Source organism: Polypterus senegalus, chromosome 6 (genome assembly GCF_016835505.1).
Source record: "Polypterus senegalus isolate Bchr_013 chromosome 6, ASM1683550v1, whole genome shotgun sequence".
Lineage (NCBI taxonomy): Eukaryota > Metazoa > Chordata > Cladistia > Polypteriformes > Polypteridae > Polypterus > Polypterus senegalus.
Window position 1 is genome coordinate 164222935 of NC_053159.1, and position 21644 is coordinate 164244578.

Here is a 21644-nt window from a genome sequence, read left to right on the forward strand (position 1 = left end):
ACAGGTAGCAAAGGGTCATGGGGAGAGTACCTTTTTCTAAATTAGATGATGTTAAAAGTGCTGTTCCTCAGGGATTAGTGCAGGAGCAACTGCTCCTTTTAAGATACAGTACATAAACAGTCTAGAAAAGTATATAATCAATAAGCTTGGATATGATACCACACTAGGTAGAAAGGCAGATAATGTTGAAGCAACGACATTGTTACAGAGGGACTCAAACATCATACAGGCTTGGGCAGATTTATGGCAGATGAAATTTAATGTAAGTAAATGTAATGTGTTACACATATGAAGTAAAAATGTTAGATTTTAATACACAGTGGGAGGTCTGAAACTTGAAAGTACACCCTATGTGAAGGACCTAGTGATGAGTCTACTGTGACTCCTATCTACATCAAAACAGTATACAGAAGCCATCAAGAAGGCTAATAGGAGATTAAGTTATATATCATGATGTGTGGAGTATAAATCAAGGGAGATTATGCTTATATAATACACTAGCAAGTCCTCTCCTTGAGTGATGTGTTCAATTATGGTCTTCTTGTTATAAAAAGACACAGTAATGCTAGAGAAAGTCCAAAGTTAGAGTGACTCGGCTGATTCTGGGACTGATATGTACTGTATGTAGTTAAAGGTAAGACTGAAGGATTTGAAACATTTCCAGTTGAAATAAACGGAAATTTAGAGGAGACATGATCAAAGTGTTTAGAATTATGAAATGAATTAGTACTGTGGATCCAAGCTGTTACTTTAAAATACACTCTTCAAAAAGGACACAAGGACAATGTTAGAAACTTGTTAAGAGCAGATTTTGTACAAATGTTAGAAAGTTCTTCTTTCCACAGAGAACCACAGACATATGAAATATAGTTGCATGGTGGAAAGTAGGACTTTGGAGACCCAGAAATCTCAGCTTGATGTTTTTTGGAGAACCTAGGCGAATAGGATAGACAACTTTCATGGGCTATAAGGTATGTTCTCATCACAATTGTTCTACGGTTCTAAAATGAACATCAAATCATTTTCAGCTTCACTTTAATTTCATTTCCAACAGTGTAATTTTGAATAACTGTAAATTTTTGCAGGAAAAGGATTTGCACACATCTATTTTGTAAAAATAAATTAAACAAAAGCATGTTTTATTATTATTTTCTGTTCCTGAATAGAAACACAAACTGACTTTCTATTGCTTACTGACTGGAGTTCAGTAAGTATACTAATAGCCTGATGCATAACATTAAATATTTGCATGTAAAATACTGTGAGGACATAATTTTTTCCATAAGTTTAAAAGTTGCAACTGAAATGTTTTTCTTTGTAGAACAATGTATCGGCTTTTTGTTATTGAATATAAGCCTAGCTTAGAAGTAATAGCATGTAACTATAAACAGACAGGCCTAACACTCATGTCAAGAAAGGGATGCATTATGGTATTTTTAATTTGCAGAGTTCTTTAGAGTGCATCATGTTGTCCATCTGCAAGGTTAGCCTGAACCTGTTCACCAGAGAAGACTGGTTTTCACTAGTATTGAAAGTAGGATAGACTTTTTATTATGTACAGTATATAGCCTTGCATTTATCTTGTGCTGTTTTTGCTGCTTTTATTTAATCCTTTGTGAGAAATGCTTTCATAAGAGTATACATTATTGGTGACCTGTGGCGTCTGCATGTGCATACCAATAAACAGAGTATGAATTTGCTGTGTTTATTTCACAACAGCTTAAACAGTAAGCTGTAACAAAATAGTGATGCCTTGATTGATCAGCTACTGATCTAAATCGGACAATTTTCACTATAAAAGACTCAGTTGGTGTTCGGTAAATTGTACGATCACCAAAAAATGATCTTTTCAGCCACTGCTTTTCTAAGCTTTATGGTAAATTAGTTGCAGTGAAGCATTTTATTTCCTTTAATGCCATATGTATCATTGATAAACACTGTATTTTGTATATATTAGTAGTATTTTAAGGAAATTATATTTATTTTAGTATTTTATGGTCACTGAACAATAAGCCTATAGAATTTCATTTTGTTAATAAAAAATGAACAGCTAGCACCGGTGGCCTGCAGTTTAATTATAAAAATACAAAGTTAACACTTTAATATAGAACTTAAGTTTATTGTAAAGTTTTTTGAAGGGATAAAGAGAAAAAACAAATCGGTATCAGAATTGGACCATCCAGTAAACATGAAATCAATGATCCGATTGGATCATTCCAACATAACATGTATTTCTGCAGTATTTAAAACATTTGAAGAGATTACTATTTATTAATTTGTTTTAATTGTACAAGGTTCTCACAAATGTTCAAACTCACAATAATGTACTATGAATTGGACAATATATTAAATAGGAACTCGGACTGTGGATATTTAATACAAACACAAATCTGAAATTCAATCTTACTTCATTGATTAAATGTCATAAGATTAACACTGATTAAACAGCCAGCATTCAGGGTCTGGACCATAATTTCTTTTTAATTTTTATTTATTACTTTTTAGTCTTTCAAGAAAATAATACTGCATACAATCAAGTTGAACTTATACAACAAATGACTTCATAGTAAAACCAGAAGGAAAAAAATCAGAAAATTAAAAAAAAGAAAGCAGGAACAAAGAAAAAGACAAAACCTTACAAAACAGAATTCAACCTCAACCCAAGAGAAAGAGATTAGAGGCAAGAGCATGGACAAAATAAGAAAAAGAAAAAAAAATGATAGGAGTACTTATTCTAAAGTTTTATTAATTGAATCTTGCCATATTTTAAAAGCAGATTCTATAAGTGAGAATTAGATTTTTTCTAAATTCAAATAATACAGAACATCAGTTATCCACCGACTTATAACAGGTGGGCTGGGATTCTTCCAATTGAGCAAGAAAAGCTTTGGTGCTTGTAGTGTGGCCTAGGCTATTACAGTCAAGTTCTTCACTTTAAGTCCAGTACATCAAGTACACACGCTGGGAGTACGCCAAATACAGCTGTTGATGGCTTAGGAGTGATTGTGACACAAAGGCTGTTTGATATAACCCTGTTTCAGACAAAGCCTATAGGAACTTTTCTCAAATAAACCATAACCTCAACACCTCTAGGCATTCATTTAAACTCTACATCTTTATCTCAAACATAGGTAAATGCTGAAATAAGCCATAATTTAACATTTTGAAGTCTTTATTTGATATTTTGCATCTTTTACTTAATATTAGTGCAGACTGACAGATGTTGACTTAATCTTGGAACCATGATTTATCTTTTGCTTAATTTCTTTGGCATCTGCAAAAATAACTATTTATCAGCTTAGGGTAATTAGACTGGTAAACACTTATATAATGCAAACATGACAGTGATTTTAAGATTATTAATTATTCATCTACATGTTGAAAGATCTTTTTAAGTGGAATGAATGCCGCATATACATCACACATTTCCGGCGCCGCATCCGAGTGGCAGCCTTTCCAGCAGCTCCGTATATGACTTTATCTTTTTACCTTTTTATCTTTATTTTTCTCTATTTCACTGATCACTTCTACCACTTTCTTTTATGTGGAATTGCTCCCTGGACACTTTTTACTATTTTACTATTTTTGTGAATTTCCCCTTGGGATTAATAAAGTATCTATCTATCTATCTATCTATCTATCTATCTATCTATCTATCTATCTATCTATCTATCTATCTATCTATCTATCTATCTATCTATCTATCTATCTATAAGCAAGTGGACAAATATATTAGAAGAACAGGAGAGTGTAGATCATCATGTAGACAAGGCATCTGAAGATTCTTATCAAATACATTTTCTAACCTTTTAAGTCTCTTTTCGAATACACTTCCTGCTTTGATAGCATTTGTTTCACTGTGTTTTATTAATTTTGCCTTATAGTAATATTGACTTTATATAATTTGATTGAGTCAAGGTTTAGTGTTTAAGAGCACCTAGTGTGAATGACTTCGATATTCCTAAAGGGGTTACCAGCTGATGAGGGATGCCTCCATTAGAAAGTAGCCCAGCGAGCATGAACCTGCTGTGGTGATTGGCACACGGGAAGCTTACATCTACGGACAACTGTTTTTTGTGCTGAGATAGTAAGTCTTTTTGCTCGAAGCAGCTGTCCACAAACAGATAAGGCTGGGGTGCTATAAAGCAGACTTACCTAACCCTTATACAAACAACACAGGTAACAGTAACTATAGTGTAGGTGAACCAAAATAATAAACATAGGATTTTCATGATCATATACTCAAGGTATATTGATAAGAACAGATAAGGCTATAAACATGGGTTGCTATAAAGTAGTTAAATTAAAGTATATATATAATTCTACAGTAGGACATCTTTGTAAGGTTTCAAGTAATATTTTTATCTTTACTGTGCACTTTTTAGTGAACATTATGTTTCAATAAATAGTAATAAGACAGTTTCAGCTCAACCATTGATAAATAAATATAGTAACTAATCATTATTGCACCTACACTAATTGATATCAGAGCTGCCAAATAAAACATGTCTTTAAATGCTTTACTAGAAACTTCCTAATGTTTAAAAAAATAAACAATTAATTTTCCATACTGTTGTTTTTTGTTTCTTTGAACATAAACTGGTGCTATTGTTCAATTACAAATATTCACAGGACCAGTTTGGCATAAAGTTGTCTACTTACGTTTAATAAACCAGTAAGGATTCTTCACATCCAGACCTGTTGGTAGACCAAAAAGTATGCGCATATATAATTTTTTTTAGATCACAAAAGCATAATTAGAAGGTGATGTATTTATACAACATGTCTGAAGAACAGCTAATTATGTCAGTATTTGCAATGCCCTCCAAAGGTTAACAAGGAAATTAAATTTAAAGAACTATTTTCTGGGTACATTTAAGATTAGCAGTATGACACACTTTGAAAACTTTTTTAAGCTTCCATACTTTCTCTGATCCCACACTCTTATACACTCCATAATTCCTCCATACTCCCTCTTGGAAAATAAAAAAGCATCACTCTGAAATGTGCTGACTGTTTGATTTACCAAGTTGCACTGGTGAATGTATGGGTATTCGAGTGGTGGCACTGATTCCTTCCACGCTATCTTCTGTGAAAAACGTAACTTACCCATTCCACCAGTGTGTTTGAATATATAATTATAACTGTATTTTATTATTTTTCATCTGTATTTTTTTTAAAGGTGTATAATTCATTTACTGAGATATTTTTTACAGACTGCACTCAGGGCATAACTACTGCAGTAATTGACACCACATTGGGTGTGCAACTTCCAAGTTACTTTTGAGCTATGAAGTGTTACTCTATTACTGTTTTACACCTTCATTATTGGGGTGACTTGTGGCAGGTGCAGACAGATTCTATTCCAGGTGGTCCTAATTTTGAGCAGTAACGTGACTTACTGGGCAGCTCACCTTCACCACAAGAGACTATCGTAAATAAGATTTAATGCAAATACAGTAATCAAATTATGCTAACAGAAGCACATTAATTACTGCATTTCCGAGGAAAAAAACACAGTCAATAATTTATTACTTTTCATTTTGGACGATTGCCCATTTTAAACATAAATTGTTTTAAGTCTATAACAACAGACCCACATTATTTTCACATTGCATACATTAATATTATACATTTTAGTGAACCTAAGCTAATTCAGATGGTAAAATGCAGCAATATCATATTTTAATAGGTAGACTGATCTAGTACTTTTCACTTTGTTTTTAATTAACAATTTCTTTCCACAGGAAGTAAAATGTAACAAATAAAATGACGACTCACAGCAAATTGTAATTAATTCATTCTCACTCTAATTTGATGAGGGTCACAGAGGCAACATGCTGAGCAGGACAGACTAGGTCAGGTCCAATCCTAAACAGCTTCCTCCAGCTACTCCCCAGGAATTTCCAGGTGCTTCTAGGCTAGTTGAGAGATATAAACCCCCAGTGTGTAGTAGGTATACAAATGGGACTTTGCCCAGTGAGCCATGCTTTGTTCACATCCAGATGCAGGCACTTTGAGGTACGGCTGTATGATTTTTTGAATTAAATCATTTAATTCAAAACAATGATGTAAAGCAATGTTCAAACAAAAAAAATTCTTAAAACAAATGTACAGTTTAGCAGTCAAGCAAACATTTTAGTTTAACTAGCTGGTCACATGCATATAGTCACATCATTACTTCATAAAATATGACGAGCAGCACTGCTCTTACAAATAAGCTTGTTTCAAAGTCGACAGTCTAGAATTGGTTTGGACATGAAAGACAGGGATGTCAAACAAACTAATCTAAAATGTAAAGTTTGCAGAAAGGTGATATCAGTTAAATGTGGCAGCACATCCAATTTTATTTCTCCATTTACAAAAGAAACAGCAGAATGGAACCAATGCTGAACAAGCACAGCATGAAGATAAAGCCTGTCCCCAGCCAACAGCTTTGGCATACTCTTTCACCCTGCTTCAGAATGAACCGCTCTTCCTGCTATATATCCCATTAGACTGCATGATTGTTGTTTTATTATATAGTTTATTGAATAACAAAAGGTTCACATATGCCTATTTGGGTTAACACTTTCTGTACTAATTAGCCTATTGTGATTGTTATGGCTGCCCAAGTAAAAACTGACCTGTGGTGCATTAAAGACATTACACACAAATAAGGTACAAGCAATATTTTATAAATACCTTTTGGAATTTTGCAAATCCATTCATGTTTTGAGTCACATCTTTGAGGAATTAGTGTGTTATTAGTTTTATAAACTGCACAGTTCACCTTATCGTTCTCATCATTTCTGTCTTCTATAAATGATGACACTACCTATTTAAAAAATGATATTTAACATAGTTTACAAAAATGCAATAATATTAGAGAAATGTACATCAGCTAATTTTTTGACAGGTACCTAAAGCATTAAACAATCTGCCACAGAAAACTTACAGTTAACTCTTCTTCTTTGTTCAGTTAATAAAAACCTTGAGTAATGTGCTTGTGATTAGTATTTCTCTTTGGTTAAAACCATCATTAAAAAATGTAAATATAGCAGGACTTAGAATAATTATAAACAGGTTTCAGTGTCTCCAATTTTCATACCCAAATACTGTTCCATTTCAGATATCTTAACATGTATTTCAAGATATCTTAAATACATTTTAGGGTGTTTTTAAAAAGAACATTAACATATTTTAATGTAGAGAAATATCATCTTCAGATATCTACAAGAAGAAATCTAAAATATCTCAAAATGATTTCCTGCTCATTTCAAGATACCTGAAATATATTTTAAGATATCTTAAAATAGACAGGATTTCCCATTGAAAGAACATGAAATGTTATGGCAAATGATTTCAAGATATCTTAAAATGAATTTCAGATATTTCAAAATGCATGTGCTGCGGTGGGTTGGCACCCTGCCCAGGATTGGTTCCTGCCTTGTGCCCTGTGTTGGCTGGGATTGGCTCCAGCAGACCCCCGTGACCCTGTGTTCGGATTCAGCGGGTTAGAAAATGGATGGATGAAAATGCATGTGAGGTCCATTTAAGATATCTCAAAGTGTACTGGAACATATCCAGAGATAGGTGAATTGCATTTTGAGATATCTGAAATTCAATTTGTGATAACCCAAAATGTTAACTTTGATTGCCATAGACAACAAAGGCCGTCTTTGAAAATGCATTATAGGTAAAACAGAATATTTGGATTCACTCTCGTAACTGTAATGTTTGTGAACATGCTGAAGAACATTTTTGAGTTGACTCTTTCCTGGTCATGTCTACAGAGTACAATGAAATACAGTATATTACACAGATTTGCATGGTCGTGAAATCTTATGTTTGTTTGCATTGCCATCAAAAAATAAGGAAGATCTTAAGTCATTAACAAAAAAAATCACCACTCAAATTAATAAAATGTAAGTAAATTAATTTGATGGGGAATTGTTAAAGAGTATTATTTAAATGTAATAATTTAAACAATACTGTAAGATGTGCACCAGTTTTTTTTTATATGTTCATGCAATCTGAGAAGTGTGTGTCTCAGAAGAATAATACAATAGTTGCTGTATGTATGTTTGTAAGTACAGAATAAATTGGCAAAAAGACATTTCCCATATCTGCAACAGAGGTACTTCTGCTGCTGGAGTATGTCAATTTCCCCTTGGGATTAATAAAGTATCTATCTATTGTCACAGATGTCCGGGGACAGTGCCTAGCCGGGACGCCTGGTTAGCCCCCGACTTGGGCAATACTTCTCCTCGGCCACGAGAGGGCAGCCGCCCGGGTCTATTTAGGGGCCACAAGGACGGAGCTGGGACGCTCATGAGAGGACGTGGCCACTGCCAGGGGGCGCCCAGACAGTTAGGGAATCCTGGATGGCAGCACTTCCGCCACACCAGGAAGTGCTGCCGGAAGTAATTCCAAGAAGACCTGGAGTGCTTCCAGGTGCTTTCCTGACACTTCTGCCACACCAGGTGGTGACGTCAGGGGGAGCACCTGGGGCTCATCCGGGTCATAATAAAAGGGGCCGCCTCCTTCCAGTAGACGAGCCAGAGTTGGGAGGAAGGAGATGAAGCTTGTGAGGAGGGGACAGGAGGTCTATAGAGAAAGAAGAAGAGCGGAAGTCGGGTGGAAGAAGGACGGAGCTGGAGAGAGGACTAGGGGCGGCCAGAAGAGGCACAAAGGACTGTGAGGCCTGGACTATTGGGGGATCTGGAACGTGCACTAATTTGTAAATATTGTATATAGTTGCGGTGAATAAATGGGTGTGTTGGGTGAGAAACTGTTGTCCGCCTGTCTGTGTCTGGGGCCCGTTCCACACTATCTATCTTCTTATGCATGAATATGTATAGATATGTGTGAAAGTGATACAGAAGGTATGTGGAAAATGTATTTTGAAATGCTTAATTTCAAGCCTAGAGGTCTTTCCGAATGCTCAATAACAGTATTTCATACAAGAAACAGACAACACACAGCACACACCCAGAATCTGCAGAAACATATTTGTACCCTTTATTGTTATGTAACAGGCCCTCTTATAAAATGTCACTTTATATAGCTTGCTGTTTGACTTTCCGTTTAATAACCCTGTTTTAACTGTAGACATAAGCATTACCATATATCTTTGAACAAAAGCATCTTTTGAAAAATTAACAGGAATTTACAAAAAGATTAGTCAGTTTAAAAAGACATATACTATAGCTTTTAGTTACAAACACTTCCAAGTATAGAGTCTGTCTTTTATATTACGGGACTTGAATTATGCAAAATGCCAATTTTTTTTTATAACTGAATTTTATTAAAGGGTAGACAATCCGATGTACAGAGGAAAACAGCACAGTAACATTATATATTACATAATCACACAACAATGAGATTATCTCTATCTATCAATGTTACGCAAAACATTAATTAAAGGGCAAGTTAATACATGGAAATTACACAGAACAGTGAACCGTGAACTAAAAGAGAAAACTCTTCATTACCATTAACATATACAGTAGCAGTAGTGAAGGAACAAAGAAAGGGAGGGGTAGCCTCACCTCTTCAAACCCATTGAATACTTGTTAATGTGTGCAATCATAAAGTTTAGTTTATAGTACCTAATTAAAGTAACATCTTTATTTAATATATAGGCTTTTATTCCAGTATAGCCAAGCCTTTTCATATTTAGGGGAGGTATCATTTTTAATTACAATCATTTTTTAAAAGAAGCACAGAGATCTATTTCTTCCAAGATGTCAGGTATTTTTAAGGTAATAGATAATTTCCACTGTCAAGCTCTAATCAGTCTTGCTGCAAATAACGTTTGTAAAATAAAAGTGTGACAATTTGGTTTATAGTTGATTATCCCCAATCCAAGCAAAGCCAACAGAGGAGTTAATTTAACATTCAGTTTTAAAGAGGATGAAAGAAATTTGTGAACTGCCAGCCAGTAATGATAAATTGATTTACAAGGCCACCACAAATGCATAAGATTATCACTTTTGCCACACTGCCTCCAGCAAAATGGGGAACAGTTTCAGTAGGCTTTAGCTAATTTCACAGGTGTAAGATGCCATCTATAGATTATCTTCAAGCTAAGTTCTATATGTTTAATACTATGTGTAGATTTGTGTAATTTAGTCAAGGCCAACAGCCACTGCTCATCAGAAAAATCATGGTTCAGATGTCTTTCCCATTTTAAGATAGATTTATATTTTGAAAATTGATTTCTGTTATCCAGTAATGGATAAAGTGTTTTAATTCCTTTAGTTTAGAAGAAGAATCTGCAAACCATTGTGCAAAGGAGGTAGCGCTTTTAATAGGTTCAAGACAGCAGGAGTTAATACAGCTGCATACCTGAAGATATTTATCAAATTCTTTATTTGAGATATTACAGTGTTCATGGAGATACTGAAAGGAATGAAGACTGTTGCCGGAAAAAAGACAGGCCAATGTCTTAAATCCATTTTGCTTCCCTGTGCATAGATTTAAATCTGGGATTAAATGGTGAAATATCACCCAAGTTGAAGCAAATTAAAAATTCTCAGACCTGCACTAATCAGTTCAGGACTGAAAGCACCAAGGCATATTTCTTCAGCACTAAGTGCAAGGAAGCCCTGGGCTGTACATGAATTGATTGTGACGTCCACTATTACTCATAATGGGGCTAATTTAGAGTTACCAAATAACCTCCCCTGCAGGACCTTGGTGGTGAGAAAGTAAAACTTGAGTACCCAGAGGGGCAATATTCAAGCTCTGTGAACAATGGCCACTGTCGTATTGTATCACCCAGTCTGATAAAAATAATATTTATAAAAAAATAAATGTGAATATCCAAGATTGGAGAAAAGTGCTGGCCTAACTCTCACTGTTTCTCCTTCTTGGGTCTTATGATATGGTATTTTATGGTCTAGAAAAAAAAAGTATATAAAATGTTATTTATATTATTTTAGGATAAATAGCAGCAAGAATAAAAAAAAAAGTTAATGTAGTATACTGTATGTGGCCAGACTAAAATGGTCATGGCCATTTGATTACAGAATTGTGCTTTTGTTCACAATGGCATTTATTAAATGTTTCGTGATATTTCAGTTTTTAAAGCCAGTGATTCACTACAATGGAATATGTTTTATCTTTAGAAAAACAAACACATTAAAACAGATACAAATTTTGTAAGACTTTTTTTCATTAGAACATTTAAGGTCCTCTTCAAAATTCAATTATTTTGTTATGTTTTTATTTATTTATTATTTACATAGTGTAAGCCAATTTCTTTCCATCTGACAACCACAAACCAAGGAAATAGGCTTATGAGTAAAAGCAGTTTAGGTGAAATTCTTGAAAAAGAGCTTCACAATTAGCACTTCAACTGAATCATTGAGCATATTTAAGCAATCATTGATATAAAACATTAATAAAAATATGTGAAAATGCACTGAATCATCTCTATAGCAAAAGGCATGATTTAAAAAAGAAGGTGCAAGAAAACATACAAGGAAAACCAAAAAATGTAACCGATGAAGAAGCGTGCAGTACATGAGAAAATAAAAGAGCAGTTAATACATTATGAGGTGCAAATGATGATTATAACCAAATACCCAGAATTGATTTGTCATCTTCTTACAGATTTACCTCACAGATTTAGACCATTTTCTATAAAACCTGCATTTTTAGATAAGATGGACTTCTTTTTTTTAACGAGCTTCTGTGATTGGACCCAGGCAACTATATGTAGCTCTCTCATGAGTCATAAGGCCATCATGTGAAAATCTAAATTATTAATTTTTCCTCAGCAGGGAATATTAGTTTCAAACTATGAGTAGGTGTTTATTCAAAATGTTGTCAATCAGTAGATATATGAAATCTGACAATAACAAATTTCAAAGATTTGGCACAGGCTGTTATTTTTTATTTCTTTTAAAAAAAGCCAGTGATGGTTGAATACTAGCTGTTTTATGTAAGTTTACAGAAATGTCTACTTTTCACTGAATATGTTGTTTTAAACAGATTCTGTCAATGATGTGTGATACTCTGTTTCTTGTTACACATAATATACTGTAAACTGCATATATTTTAATGTTGTTGTGAAATACTGTTTTCCTATAATGAGGACAATTTAGCAATTCCATAAAAAAGGTACAAGTACAAAAAAAGTACAAGTAAAAACTTTAAAACTTGGCTATACTCACTAAAATTGATACATTTATGATTTCCATGCCCAGAACATAATGTGTTTGGAATTCAGTCTATGACAGGTAGAGGCTTACCAGACTGAAACGATATTTACTGATAAAATGCCACACAAGAGACTCTTTCAAATTAAACATTAACAGCCTTAAATGTCTAAATGTAATCATTAGAAAACACATTACTTTGTGAAGTAAATGTTTTGAAGCTTAACATAACATCATACATAATATTGCTAAGCTTGGAAAACTAAACTTGATTACTGATTTTGCTTTTTGCAAATAACATATAAAACATATTGAGAAAATTCAGTCATGAAAATTTGTGAAATTTGCCAGTTGATACTGGTAGTCACTAAATTTTATATGTAGCAACTTATGTTAAAGAGCAGCTTCTAAATAACAGTATATTAAAGCAGAGTGCTGGCTGTGTTCCAGAAGTAAATGAGACTGTGTTTTATGTAGAACAAGTACAACAGTTATGACAATGAAAGAATTAAAAATTACATACTATTTTGTTAATCATTCCATATTCCAGAGTGAGTGAAGTTAATATTGCCAAAAAATGTGCAGATAGATTTTATCAAGTAACAACCTATAAATGCATGCGTACTTTCTTCATTTTATCAGGAATTAGAAAGCTACATAAGTAGTTTTTTTCTTTATCAGAAGCAAAGACAGTTAAAATCTTTTTAATTCATTTCAAATATTAGGTTGCTAAATGCTTCGATGGTCCTTTCTGGATAGGACAACTTTCTTAGCTAGTATACATTTCTGTCTGAATTAACACACGTTAATAGGAAGTGAGGAAGAATGCTTTTGCCAAAAAAAAAAAGTTTTGTGGAATGAATAATTAAGGAATTCAACATTCCCATAGAAGTGAGACTTCATACAAAAGATATTCTATCAGAACAGCTCAGGACTGAAATGGCAGTACAGCAAATATTTCACATAAAAATCACAATGTTATGTGTAAAAGAAGGGGCTACTTGTTATGCTAAAAATTACAGCAGGCTAAAAACATTTTGATAGATATACTGTATATATTTACAATATAGAAGCAATTTACAGCAAAACATAGGGCCTTGTGCATATCATAACACTATGAAATTTGGACATTGTGGACCACTGGGGCGCGTACAGCTGCCCTAACATGACACAGACAGGCAAACACAAGTTCCAGTCCAACACACACAACTTCTTTACAGCTGGGGAGTGTTGTCTCTCTCCCCACGGCACAGTACCTAAGCACAATTTACAGTTCTTTACTTCTCCTTCTCATCTCTCAGTCCTTCCACTCCCTCTCAAGCAAGCTTCATCCACCTCCTCACGACTCTGGCTCTCCGAATGGAGCGAGGTGGCTCCTTTTATTCAGGTCCTGGGAGTGTTCCAGGTGGTACATCAGTATTACCTGGAATCACTCCCAGGTGTAGTAGAAGTCCAGTATAAGGCTCTGCAGTGCCCCCTGGCGGCCCCCACAAAACCCAACAGGGCTATACCAAACTGCAGCTCCCAGCGTGCCCTGCAGGAATCCATGGTGTCACAGCCAGCCAGGAGGCTGTCCTATAGCGCCCCAAGGGAGGTATTGCCTCAGCTATGCTCTCTCCTCCGGTCCTTCCATTCCACTGACGTCCCGGCCAGGTAATAGCTGTGGTCACCCATCTCAACATATATGAACATATACAATTATTACAGCCTGAATCAGGAGAAACAAATAAGGGGATATGGCTCCTTAACATATTGCAAAGAATCTGCAAAGGTCTCGCATGGATAAGCAAACATAGCAGTACCACATGTAAAATGTTCAGGGTTTCTATATATTTCCAGGGGTATGGTCAGTCTCCCTTACTGAAACTGCATTTGCAATGGTACTCAGTAGGCAGTGTCTTACAATGTTAGATTGGCAGATCAGAGATAGGCCAGTGGAACCTAATTCTTTAACTCAAAAAGGCAAAGACTTGGGATGCAGTGTATCTTTGGGTGTTCAGGTGGTGCTGTTCTCTGAATGCAAAGCTCAGGCAAGTGACTATTTTTTTTTTTGGATTTTCTTATCAAGCAACTGGTAGCTGGATGGAAGATAAAGAAAAATGACTCTGGGTTGGAAGAATCTAGCAAAATAGTTATGGCTAGAATTAAGTGGTAGATTAATAGACAGGTTTAAGAGTAACTAATTTTTATCGAAGAAGTAAGATCCTTTTAAAAGGATGTTTGTAACTTTCTCCAATACAGCGCAATATTTGAGTGCATGCCTGTTTATCTATATTTATGAAACATTTTTCAGATTTTCAGGTGCAAAGAAACATTCCGAATCAAAGACAAACTAATCTTTCAATTCTTTGACTGGAAGCTGATTGTCCATATGCTCACATGACCACAAGATAAAAGTGATTACTGATTTTTTTTAAATGGACACTGAAATGAAGAGAGAAGATTATGTGTTTCTTCCTGGAGATGTTGTTTTGTTTCAAAGATACTGTGACTCAAGTTTCTGATTTCAACAGTTGAAATTACACTTCTTTGCAAAAGGCTGCATAACTCTGCCCATTCAGTTAGAACATAATTAAGTATTGAGATAGCAACATGATGTTCTAATTTTGTAATTCATCCAAGCAGCATTTCTGAATAGAATCATCATTTTCCTCCACAGTTTTTCACCACCAATAGATAGATAGATAGATACATCATAGTTCCTAATCATAGAATTTACTGTAAAATATTTGGAGAGCCACCTAACGTCATTTATATGTTTAAACACAACCACATCTACCTTCCCAGTTTGGACAAGTTCTTCATATTTTGTCTTCTTAACAGATTGACCTGCAGAAAATTGTGCAAATTGCCCTTTGCAAAGTCTCAGTAGCACTCATCAAGTGAACGTCTCTCCAAGATTCACCTATACCCATGTCCTAACAATGTGCCACACAATGTAACTCTGGTACAGTAAGTGTGGAATGGATTGGCACAAAAGAGAAGCTAAACATTTTTGTTTGCCCAGCATGTCTAATTGTGCCATCCAAGGTAAACATTACAATCTGTTTCAAATTTAACTTTTTTCATATAAAACTGTTGAATAGCTCCAAGAATAGATAAACTGTCACATGATGTTTTTTTAAGCCAGCAAATACATTTTTTTATATTTTAAAAAATGTATGATTCATTGACTGTCAATGTGTGGTTGGCTGATTTTTTAATTTCTTTTAATACATATATTTTGATTGTTGAATTTATGCACTCAATGGTGTAATTCTTACTTTCTTATCTAGCATTTTCATATATTTAGCAATACGATCATGAATATCCTGAACTGCCAACATAGAAAAATTTATTTTCAAAATCCAGCAAATGTTATCTGTTAAAACATTTACCTCATCAGATGCCACTTATTTTCACTGTGTAAGTTCTTGGCTGTCTTCATGTTCTTTTTTAGATTCTATTAATATTTTTTTCAACAAACCTTTTGATTGATTTTTAAGTTTTGTGAATGAATTGATACAAGATTTCAGGTTCATATGTTGTTTGAGATGTTCCTCTTCCCAGTTGCTTTATGCCTTTCCTGAGACGCATTCATTAAAAGATACTGCTTTCAAGCATATTTTGCAAATGCTACAATCCATCTCTAAGTGGTTCAAAATTTCTCCCAGAAAGCATGTGCTGTCTGGCGATATGCAGTAATTCTTTTTTAGCAAAACATTCCATCAGCCATTTGTCTTTAACACAAAATAGCATTTCTTAGATCTACTTCTTGAACTCTCTTAAGCTTTTCACTTAGACGTGTTAAAGTGTCCAAAAAACACCACAGCAGAAGAGAAAAAAAAACAACAGCACAGACTGTTTCATATACCGCAATTTAGTTTAAAACTCATTCAGATATGGTTGCTTACTGATTTAGTTTAATCCATTTTATAGTTTAATTTTGTTTGAAAATTGTGTCTTTTTGTGAACGAATAACGCTCCCAAAAATGTATGAGCAATCGCTTGCATGCTCAGCTTAAGAGGGAGCATGGTTGGCATTTTTTATATAAAATATATATATTAGATACCGCCGAGGACAGTTGGGCGTCCCACCCATGACAGCGCTGAAATGGAATGGATGCTATAATGGAAGGATGGACTAAATGGAGGCAATATCAGGCCAGGATGACTGATGATTTCAGTCGTAGATGGGATGCCCGAAAAATACAGGGATTTGCAGTATATGACGGCATGGAGCAGTTCATCCCACACTTTGATAGGTGGCAGTGTTCCGCATATAGAGTCCCAGTTGGGACACCTGCAGTGCTGCATGAGAGTTGGAGTCCAGAGGAGCAGCCCTGTAGGGGTCCCTGGCAGACAACTGAGGGTGCTGACAGTGGGGGGCATCCCTGCCTCTCTTATAACCTGGAAGTGCTTCCAAAAGGCCATGTTGTGACACCAGAAGTGCCCCCTTGTCCACATTAAAAGAGACTGCACTTTGTCCAGGAGAGTCAGAGCTGGAAGAAAGGAAGATAACACTCAACTGAAGGAGAACAGTGCGGTTGTTTGAAAGAATGAGGTGATTTAGAGGAGAGAAAGCAATTTGTGATTTGTGATTGTGTAAACAAGGTATCTTGTAATAAAACAACATTTGTTTGAACCCAGGACTGTCTAGTGTGTTCATGTTCAGGGCTATATATATATATATATATATATATATATATATATATATAGTTGTGACCTCACCGTAACAGATTCAAAAAGGAAGTCATGCAAGACAAAGAAGTGATTACAGAACACTTTACTTGTAACCGTCTAAGAAAAATACATGACTATAAAACAAACAAAAAAAAACAAGAACTATTTACAATTATCCACTGAACCATCCAGAAATCCCCACGTCCATTCCTCTGTCCCTCTGCTCAGGGAACCACCCCTTCTCTTCCTTATATTGTCAATCACATCCCCAACGGCAGGCCTCCACGTCACTCCCTGCCCTCCCCACTAGACTCAACAGTCCTTTTTCCTCTAGGCTTCACCCTCACCGGGATGATACTAATATATACACATACATACATACATACATACATACAAGCCAGGATTAAGAACCTCACAGACCCCTGTGCGACTAAGCTCATTAAAAGAGAGTCGATTATACTTTTCACAATGAAATGTGCATGGACAACCAGTAGTAAAATGTCTTGCAGTATTTCCCACTCTTTTGCTTGGCACGTGTAGACTCATACATTTTGACAATTGGTCATTTTGGCATGCAGAGACTCAATCATTTCATCAAAATAAACACATAAACATGCACACAAACAAACACACACACACACAAAACCACAGCATACCACAGGTTTTGTGATCATGTCCACTCTGATCCTCTTCAACATAATTAACCACTAGTAGGATGTAGCAGACAGCTATGTGCACCCACTCACAGTACTACTTACGTATTTTCTACAATTGACACACACAGATATTTTATAGACTACTCTGTGTTAAAAAATTCCAAATTTACCTCAGGGACATATGTTCATTTGTTCTCTTTCATTAAAGCCTTACTATTACAGTGGATTGCACACTAATAGTTACATAATAATTTTACAAAAATGTATTTTTCATAATATAAAGCATAATTATCAGATAAATATTGCAGTAATGATGTTCAGAAATATTTCTTAAGTTAAATATCTTGTTAGTGTTTCAAACATAAGACAAATCTGATCTAATGTACTAGCTTCAGAAAACTGTAAAATACAGATTAACACAGATTTACTTGAGAAAAAATAGCAGTTTTACTCATTTATTTTTGTACTTACTGCAGTGCCATCAGACCATTCCCATGCACCCCCTGCATCAGGTCTTCTTTTATTAAATCCTACCCAGAACCATCGTTCTTCACTGAAGAAGAAGGAGAAAAAGGACAATTTAGCTTTGTTGTAATTAAACAGCATTAGCAGGAAAGTGTAAATGAGACGGAAAGCACAATTAGAAAAGCGCTGCAGTAGTAGTGATTTAAGCAGAATTTGGAATTTTTTAAAGCTCTTTGTAACGGACTAGCAAGCTGACAGAAGAAAATGCAATTTTTAAATCTAAAGTTACTTGATTTTAACTTATTTTGAAAGAGAGTAGGAACACAAAAAAGACCCCTGTACATTGAGACTATCTACTGTAATATGGCGAAAGAAGAATGATGACATCCAGAATACCAATACCTAAAAGATACTCTTGGAAACATCTATTAACACTGCAAGAGGAGTTGTGAATCCTGGACTGGACTACTCAGACATCTACGTGAACCTAAAGATGAAGCCCCAAAAGACAATCTGATCAAAATTATTTAAATAAACAAACATTCCTATGTGTCAGAGCCAAACCATTAGATAAAGAGTTTAAGGAGTAGAACAAATCTCAGGGAAATTCCAATTGTTTCCTGTACAAACACAGTACATACTGCAAACACAGAGGACACTCTTAAATGAAGAATCCAAATTTCATTTTTCAAGCTGAAAAAAAAACATAAAAACTCACAAATGTACAAACTTGATTTAAAAAGACACACCTACACAAGTCACAGCCTTTGACAAAATGACAAGAGTAAAGAGCACTTAAAGTAATTTTTAAAAACCTGCACACTTTGTTAGCTGAACAAGCGTTTAAATTATTGCCTATTTTGTTTTAAAGGATGCCCCCCTAAATTAAGGTTATAATCCAAAAATAAATCACTTTTGTTTCATTCTTCATACAGATGTCTTTATTATGCTATTTGAAAATTTCATCAGTTCCTGAAGATGCAACATTAGTCCTAAAGTGTGTGGCTGTAATTACCTTTCAAAAGTATTCTTCAAAAGCTCTGCCACAAATCTTTCCTCATCATGATGACTGAAACTTACAAGGTTGGCTCCAAGAGCCTGACAAAAAAAACTGGCTTCATCCCATGATCTCTTCAAAAGTACTTTCTCACTGTGAAACACCTGGAAATGTTTGAAATAAATGAATGTATAAAAATTACACCTAACTTTTAAAGTGATTCTTAATATCTGAAGAACAATGATTAAATTTAAAATAGAACAAGAAAAAAAAAATTTTAAATCAAATTTAATGAATATCTTAAATTTGAATTGCACCAATTTGAAAATTCAGCAAAGCAAGCCACCATTATAGAAATGCGCAATTAAATACAAATCATTTGAGAATGTGGATGTGTAAAATCTCATAACCAAAAAAATACAAGCTCAATCCAGGACAATGCTTAGAATTATACTTAATCAACATAAACTGTTTAAAAACACAATAATTTATAAATTGCATTCCTCATTTTGTAAGGAACAAGTGTGTGGGCACAGTGGCTCAGCAGAATAATATCACCGAACACTTTAACTTCAATACAATTTTTATTGACAGTCCTTACCATAACCCAAAGACAAATTTTACATAGACTAGCAATTATAAATTAGGATTGTGAAAGTGAATCAATGTGGCCTGCAAAATAATGGTTTACATTTCTAGGCTAGGTTTTAATCAGACATTATTCTTATTTGTGGTGAGGATGAAAAAATACTTTGGTGAGTTATTTTTTTTGGAAAATATACTATCTTCTTTTATTAAACAGAAATAATATTATTTCTAACTGAAATTGCCTGGGATAATTACCGTATATACTCGCGTTTAAATTCTCCCACAGATAAGATTTTACCATATAATTTCCGGTATTTTATAATGTTGGTCATATAAATCGAATTCGGAAAACTCACGCTATTGGTCCAAGAGATTATGATGTGCTAACGCCCACCTGAGAAAGTAACCATGAAGCACACTGTCTTTTTTTTCTATGCATTATGCCTACATGACCACATGGTAATACCAGAACTATTCTGAAGCGACGTTTGCACTGTTTTGTGTATCTCACACCCTCATACACCTTTATCGTAAGAGCATCTCTTATTTTCGATGGAGCGTTCGATCAGAAGGGAATATGAAGCTGGTTTTAAATTAAAAGTTATTGAAGTGAAGAAAGAAGTTGGTAACTGTGATGCTGCAACAAAATTCGATGTGTCTGAGAAACTGGAGGAACCAACAAGATATTAAAAAAAAAAAAGTGTCATATTTTTGAATGGGCTTATAAGTCAGGGTGTGATTTTATGATTGATTTTTCGGATTTCAAGACCCGACTTATACTCGAGTATATACAGTAGATTTTAACATGGTTGCTCACAGTTCACATTAAAAATATAATTAACAGATTATGAGACAAATTGCAATGAAAACTAAAAAATACAGTTTTAATATTTCCCCCACCTCCTAAGGGAATTCCAAATAAAATAAATATCAAATGGATTAGCATTCCATCTTAATTTAGATTAACAAATTACAATTCTAATAAACTTAGCATTAAGTGACGTAATTTTGAGGATACCCTGGTAATATTAATAACAAAATAAATTATATTTGCATTACCTTATAACAATAAAGCAATTCAGACGTCGACTCCCAAGTAATTGGGCAAGATCCATATACATTAATGTTATCTGATAATTTAGATTCTTTCAGAGGGCCAATTGGTTTCCTACATATTGAAAAAGCTCTGAAAGATTTGCAGTCTTTAACTTCCCAGCGTCCAAGAAAGTTGCCACCAGCTATAGCCACACATCCACCAGCACTGGCTGTAATAAAAAATAAATGCATTCCATAATTACATATGATAGAGAAAAATAATTGTCATATGAATAACTGTTATTCTCATATTTGTGGGTCTCCCACCTTAAGTTCATATCTAGGTAAAAAAGGTTAACTGAAAACAGTTCTTTTCTTATTTTTAAATAGTTACGTTTGTATGAACAGGATGCCTACATTTGCTAAATCATAAATAATTAATATTATATAAAATAATATGCTGTAACTGCCCACAAAAAGAAGTCAAAGAAAGGGAGTGTGGATCAAATGGTTGAACACTCCTAAACACACACAAATCTCATGCTGAAAACCTTAACTTGCAGTCTCATTTATCTGATTCAAAAGAACTTTGTGGAGATTAACATAATTTTATTGTCAAAAATAAAACTGAGAAGCGAATTCAGATGCAGGAGCTAAGTGTCATGCCTCTACTCAGCATACATACACAGTAGGCATCTATACTAATAAAAGGCAAAGCCCTCACTGACTGACTCACTCATCACTAATTCTCCAACTTCCCGTGTAGGTAGAAGGCTGAAATTTGGCAGGCTCATTCCTTACAGCTTACTTACAAAAGTTGGGTAGGTTTCATTTCGAAATTCTATGCGTAATGGTCATAACTGGAACGTATTTTCGCCCAAATACTGTAATAGACTGCAGCTCGATAGCCATGGGAGGCAGAGTTTCGTATTAAAGAATTTAACCAATCACATTTCAGCCATCATTTGTTGCCAGGCAGAGAGGCTTTCACAATCTGTTGTGGAGGCACTCTAACACAGAATAAATGTCGATTAACCTGTTGCTTCAACCAATCAGATTTTGAGTTGGTGTCAGTAGGGCCCTCTAGCAGGC

At 34.7% G+C, this 21644-nt stretch overlaps 1 protein-coding gene across 2 annotated transcripts in view; it reads right to left on the bottom strand.

The window, feature by feature from the left end:
- Positions 1–21644, bottom strand: part of pla2r1 (phospholipase A2 receptor 1) — a 129482-nt gene that overhangs the window by 53607 nt on the left and 54231 nt on the right. For both annotated transcript variants that reach the window (XR_005634155.1, XM_039757472.1), the window contains exons 12-16: positions 20577–20782; positions 18948–19093; positions 17939–18020; positions 6685–6817; positions 4663–4698 (exon numbers count right to left, since the gene is read on the bottom strand). Coding sequence is in view for 1 of the 2 variants with exons in the window: in XM_039757472.1 (XP_039613406.1) it covers positions 4663–4698; positions 6685–6817; positions 17939–18020; positions 18948–19093; positions 20577–20782 (603 nt within the window). In the remaining variant the exon portion in view is untranslated. The remainder of the gene's footprint in view (positions 1–4662; positions 4699–6684; positions 6818–17938; positions 18021–18947; positions 19094–20576; positions 20783–21644) is intronic.